Below are 6843 nucleotides of genomic sequence, written 5' to 3' on the forward strand. Positions count from 1 at the left end.
CAGTAGAAGTGGTAGTACAAGATGTTACAGATTGATTGTTAAATAAGCCTAGATATCATATTGTATCTAAAAAAACATTGAGAACACCTCCGTAGTCGAGTGACTTATAAAGTGGTTTTCATGGTGTCGCCATCTCTGAGGTCCCGGATTCGATCCCCGGCCAGGTCAATTTAAAAAACTTTTTATTATTGTCTCGGGTCTGGGTGTTTGTGATAGATACCGGTGTTGTTTCCGATTTCCATAACACTTACTTTGCTTTAGTTAGTTACTTTGAGATCAGAACAACATAATATTATTATAAGATGTTGTTTAGTATTTAAAAAAAATATCGCAGCCCTGATGGAAGAATAGCACAAATGGAGTCACGTCAAAAATGTTTATTGCTCCATTAGATATAGAAAAATATAACCCACATCGTCATCAATTCTTGTAACTCTATCGACTAATATTGTCGATATTTTTTATGATTACATAAATCACAAAGGAGGAGAGGAGCTTTACAGCTTTACAAAGGAAACAAACAGTATTTCGCAAAAGTACACTTTCGTCGTGGTTTTACATACTTAAAAACTACCAATATCTTATTCTTTTAAATTTCATTAATAAATCTTATATTAGCAACAATGCATGCAATATGCAATGCAACAATATCTATGCATTATATTGGTAGATCAATGAGTAGGTATAGGAAGCAATGATCTTTATACAAGGTGTAATCGTTAAGGGTGCCCAGGCGATTATTCTGTAAGCCTCTTAGGGTCGTATTCCAGAACTCTGCTCAATGCTCAAGTCAGGACTTGAGTATGATTTAAAGCACTGAAAATCATACTCAAGTCCTTTCTATTAGGGTCGTATTTCCAGTGCTTGAAATCATACTCAAGTCTGCTCAAGTCCTGACTTGAGCATTGAGTAGAGTTCTGAAATACGACCTTAAGTAGACCTTCGATAGTTTCTATTATGGACCGAAGACGAAAGGAAATTGAGAGAGAAAATTGACCGTTCGAAGGAGAGACAACTTTAAGTCTTAAGCCTGTAGTTTGCCTGACTGCTTACAATAGTGTTGCAAGTACAAGATTTTTCAAATTTGCGTTTTTTTTTGTGCCAGCTTTCGTTGGCCAGACTCTAGCAAGCATTTTTAAGATTAAACCAGTATGAAACGATGCACGGCGCCGACACCGAGGCATTTAATCTTTCTATAGGGGACTGGCTACACGGCCGAGCTACAGTGAGTAAACTTGACCAATTGACCATGCAAACGAATACGGAACGTAATTTCCATAATGTCTATTTATATTTTAAGTCTAATGAATCAGAGCATGCATCAAATATTTGCTCAACAATTATTAAAAAATAAAATTATATTTTGTACACTCTACTAGCCATATTCGTTCGTTGGGACATAATTATTGCCAAGATGATAATAAGATTATGCCCATTTTGCATTATAAATAATAAGTACATTGTATACAATCATTGTACATATATACATTGCATTATTCCATCAAGTATTTTATCAAAACATAGCCGTACATTTTCTATTATTGTCTAAATTCAACATAATGGATTTATTTTCTACATTAATCTATTTTCTCCATGATTAAAAGTAGCATATCAAGAACTGGCGCAAGGTTTGAACAACATCAACCTAATCAAATAAACCTGCAGCAGTTTTACAGTTTACTCGCAGTTATACGCAACACGCCCGCCCGTGGGAACAGCCCTTAACTTAATATGGGCTGAATGGACCTTGACCTGGACCTTTTGGAGGGAAAAGTGTCGTTTTTATTTTGACTTTCAATTATTTTGTGAAATCTAGTTTAAAGTGGAATAGGATAGTGCTATTGTGCCTTAATCGAAGATTAAAACGCGAAATTATACGAATCTCGAACTAAAATACCCGTAACTGCCCGTTTTAAGGAATCCCGAGTCAATCCAAGCACGCCGCCTCAAATTGCCTATCCTCTTTGTGGCGGCCATATTTACAGAGACATAATTAAACTTCATGTTTAGGCTGATGGCTTTGCCAAAGCCTTAATAAATTAAAAAAAAATGGGCTGAATAATAATAATATCCAAACCACAACTTTTGTGACTGACGTATAAAAATCTTTTGACAATTATTAAATTGTACTAAATTGACAAGTGAAAGAAAACAGAACAGCTGTGAAATAAACGAAAAATTTAAAAAATCAGCAAATTGAACTTTTCATTTCTTTACTTAAGATCATACATTAATGTAATATAAAATAATTGTGAAGAAGAAAAGTGGATATTATTATATTGCTTTGTTGTGAAAGTTAGGTTATGTACAGTGATTCAAGGCAATGATTATGAAGTTTTGAAGCCTTTGGTTGTGCCTTATATGGGTTGAAGAGACGCGATTATTTTTCAGAGATTCAAAGAAGGTTTTAACCATGTGTGATCGTGAGGGTCCCAGTGGTTCAGGGTCGCAAGGAGGAGACAAAGGAGAAGGGAAAAGAAGTACGTCACAACCAATGCCTACTGGATCAAGGTACTTCTTTGTTTCTATGTGCTGAATAACGTAGGTCGTTTGTCTTTTCTAAAAACAAAGACTGTATAGTTAGTTTCACACAGATATCTATGATCAGATTAGGCTGTTAAGTTCAGTGTCAAAAATTTCTTTAATTGACGTTTTTATAGTGTAAATTTTATTATGTCATCGTTCAAAATAGCTTTTTTTTGTACAGCCATGAATGCTATTCTATACAGGGTCTAGTGCTTAACCATATGTCAGTGGGTGATATTGCTCATGAATCATAATTTGACAGAGCCCCATAAACAATACATAAGATGGAACACAAAGAAAATGTTCTTTTCTTTCTAATTCGATCTTTGTATTACTTGGTACCTGGTACTTGGTGAAATGGACTGGTGTCCGCAACTCAATGAGAAAGTGCCTATTTTGCGTGTGGAGGGTGCAGGGTCCTACTCGTTCCACCCAAGCTTCTACAGGAATCTCAGCAACCTCCCTCGGTTTGCTGAAGATTTTGGGGAGCGGCCTCGGCACTCCAAGGTACTTTGCCTGTAGCTGGCCATGCTGGAGCTCTGTAGTAGGATGTGCGCGGCCATTTCCTCCTGCTCCATGCACACTCTGCATAAAGGGCTGTTTGTGATACCTAAATTAAAAAGGTGTTTATTGTATGTTAGGGCGGCGGCAGTTAGAGTGTGAAGCTTTTGCCTTTTAAGTTTGATTAATTTTTAAGATAGACTAGCGTTGACCGTCGGGAGTGCTTCCCTCGCCTGTCTACAGACCGTAAGGGTTGTCCATGTGTTATTATGAAAAGATTTTGAACCTTTGTGTATAGTTGTTATCCTTCACCACTGGTAGGGGATATTATGGGTTCTGGTCTTACAGTGTCCATATCCAACCATTTTTTCTTTTTATCTTTGTATTAATAATAATAACAAATGAGTGGAGTTTTTTCACAAAAAATATATGAATAATATCATGGTAGTAAGAACATCATGATATTCAATATAATCAATATTCTTGGTAGTCCGGGAATATTGATTTGATTATGATATTGATTTCATTGGATTATGAGTTTCAAATTCGTTAATTTAGTGCCCAACTCTAATTTGCGTATATGTCATGGCAGCCAAATGAGCGTGATGTAAGGGAATCTATTGTTATCAATCTGTAGACAACATAAATTAATGCTTACTGTGCAAAAATGAGAATCATAGCCATTGAAATAACAAAATAATAATTTTAAATCCCTCTCTTATAAAATTTGGTTTAATGCAGATACGCGCCTTTTACCAATCTACACCCGCGAATTTACACTATCCCTAACAACATTCAAATTAAGGTACATCTATGAGCTGTTCTTGTAGGCAAATATTGGATAAAACATTTTATTATTAATCAATATATTGAACCACCTGCTGCGACATTGACTCTTCATTGCACAAATCACAGAGCTCATCTGCTCATACTCATCCGTCTGATTGATTGTTGTCTGTCTTTTCTTTAGAGGAAGCAGCTACTTCGCCAACGAGCCACTGCAGTTCAGAGTACGAGGCTCAACAATCACTGGTGCTTCACCACCCAAGTTTGTGACATTAGAGGATATAATGAAGGCTGCCCATGGCATGCAGAATATGGCATTGGCACATGAGATTGCTATGGATACCGATTTTAAGTTGGAGCCATTTGAACCCCCAGACAACAGGTAACATTGACATAATACAGGGTGCTATATCTTAACTACAATTAACTTAAATACATATATAAATTAACATTGGTGATAAAACAGGCTGATAACATTATTTATTACCACTATTTAAAAAAAAGGACATCTATAATATTTCTATGTAAACATTTACAAAGTTAGTAGTGGCGCGGGAGACGTGCCACAAACGCGCCACTATGGTGCTTTTACAAGTGTCTAATTTAACGTTGCCCCTAATGTAAAACTGATTCATTAGTTAACTATTGTAATATCAAATAATAACTTGTTACAATTATGTTACAATTAAATAAGAGGAAAGAGGTTAACAGTGCAATTGTCTACTTTTGTAAAACTAGAATGGCTCCAAAAATAAAATTTTAGAAATAGTATTGTATATTACTGACAATTTGTTCAACCATGACTACAGACATGACTACACTACACATGACACTAGACTCGCAAGTCCAACTATGTCTCATTGCATCACAGTTATTTTACAGCAATTGTAAATTGCTTAAATGAACTTGGAAATAATATACAAATATTTTAGACTACCCAATATGATGTTGGTTTTGTTACAGCTACCAGAAGCTTGTAAAAGAAACAATGCATAAAGCGTATTTCGATATTTTGAGAGAACAACTCAATTCCGATCCTCCAGAATACAAGCAGGCTCTTGTGTTACTTGAGGATGTTAAACAGGTAAGACATATTCTACCTTTATACATACAGCTATTCTCGCATGGAGACCTCGCACAAGTTGCGCTATGTCGTGCTAGCCCTACAATAGAAAATAAGACCCATTGTGCAATTGTACTGGAAAAAACTAATAGGATTTTATTTCAATTCAAAGTATTTTTATTAGATTTCCTATTCTCATATATCCGCTTAACTATATTTGATATGGTTCAAATCGACGCAGCCTCACATCTTGCTTTTCTGAACATACTGTGCTGATATCGCCCTTGGGTTTCTCCTTTTCCCAGGGCTGTTCAGTGAATGGTAGGCCTAAATAAAGTAGTGCAGAACCGATAAAAAAATAGCCTTTATTCGCTGATTACTTCTTCATTAATTCTAAGTTTAACCTAATGCTTATTTCTAACAGTAATTCTTAAAAATAGGCGCCTTGTCGTCGAGTTGCGGATACCAGCCCGTTGCACCGAGTACCAAGTACAAGTAATTCTTAATTCTAACATCAGCATCAGTTCTGACAGAGAATAAAGAATAAGAGAACGGATATTCTCCGCCCCTCCCTAGTTTTAGATACCGCACCACGCCCCGCACATTGCCGGTCACATTGACTGAACGACAACAAGGCTGCCGGCGAGCCGTTTTCGCGCGAAGAAGGCTTTGATATTTGAATATAGTTTTAATTTATTCATTACGACACTTGTACGTTAATATAAAACGTCATTATACGTTACTATTTATCATGGTCGTGAATTGTGCTGTGTACGGCTGTTTATCATATCATCACTTTCCGAAAGATGAAACGAGTTAATAAATAAAAAAAACGTATGTCTGAGACTCATTCAGTTATTGTTTTCTTCGTTTATTTACTGCAGAGTAATATACATATGTACGTATAAAAAATATAGATTTATTATATCAATATAATGAGACGCCATGACTTCGCGAATTTTCTATTCGTATTGCCGATTACGTAGGTAGTGAATATATCTAATTATTAACTAACCTTGGACAAGCAATTTCAAATACCTTGGTTACCTAACTTAAAAGTACATGTCCGAAATATAACATTTTAAGTGCTTTTAATATATTTTTGAAATAAATCTTCAATATTACCCTAGTTAGTGAATTAATGAAAAATATAATAATATATCAATATAAATACCTAATAGACATGTATAATTATTAGAATTCTGTTAATAGAATCATAGATAACAGATTCGCGTTAGAATTTTCGCTACGTTGCCGCTCTGACCTCGTAACGTAATAGTGCGAGAAAGTGATGGGTAACCCTGCCACTTCACGCACACATTTGCTCGTGTGCAGATAGCGCCTTGCTGTACATAGTAGTAGGTAAATAATTTTCGACCGTTGTATGGAGTGTCCGGGTGTGGTTCTGGTTCTAATCAGGCTGTCCTCTGACATAGGCCTCCTCCATATTTCTCCATAAGCAACGGTCTTATGCCGACCGGCGCTATTCTCGGAGCAGGTCGTCTCCCCATCTTCTTATTGGCCTTCCTCCATACCTCTTTCCATCTCTTGGATACCAATTTGTCACACCAGCGTCACTCCAGTCTTGACTTTCGTTGTGACATCTGTCACCTTGGTTGCCTTCCTAATTCGGGTAGCCCACCTGAGTTTTGAAATCAGATGGGTTTCCGAGCAAGAAGATGAACCTGATTTCTACAAGCGCCGTTTCACTGCTATGACAATCGTGTTTTGTTTTTTCTTTTGTACTTAATCTGTATTTGTGTTATATCAGTGAATAAAGTGTTTATCTATCTTTCTAATACAAATTAGAGTTAAATCAAGTATTGTTCCGATTTGAAATGTTTCAAAAGTTTCCGATCGGCCAGTTGTGAATCGCAATTATGCGCCTCAACTCGGAAGAGACACAGTTTCTGATCGGAAGAGACACAGTTTCCCATCGGAAGAGACACAGTTTCCCATCGGAAGAG

At 36.3% G+C, this 6843-nt stretch overlaps 1 protein-coding gene across 1 annotated transcript in view; it reads left to right on the forward strand.

The window, feature by feature from the left end:
* Positions 1-2325: 2325 nt before the first annotated feature.
* LOC113228696 (T-complex protein 11-like protein 1) overlaps positions 2326-6843 on the forward strand; it is a 19061-nt gene continuing 14543 nt past the window's right edge. Inside the window, exons 1-3 of the mRNA XM_026462054.1 lie at positions 2326-2511; positions 3998-4195; positions 4777-4897. Of these exons, the coding sequence (XP_026317839.1) occupies positions 2414-2511; positions 3998-4195; positions 4777-4897 (417 nt within the window). The 5' untranslated portion in view covers positions 2326-2413. The remainder of the gene's footprint in view (positions 2512-3997; positions 4196-4776; positions 4898-6843) is intronic.

Source organism: Hyposmocoma kahamanoa, unplaced genomic scaffold, assembly GCF_003589595.1.
Source record: "Hyposmocoma kahamanoa isolate Upper Pololo Valley unplaced genomic scaffold, ASM358959v1 237, whole genome shotgun sequence".
Taxonomy (NCBI): Eukaryota; Metazoa; Arthropoda; class Insecta; order Lepidoptera; family Cosmopterigidae; genus Hyposmocoma; species Hyposmocoma kahamanoa.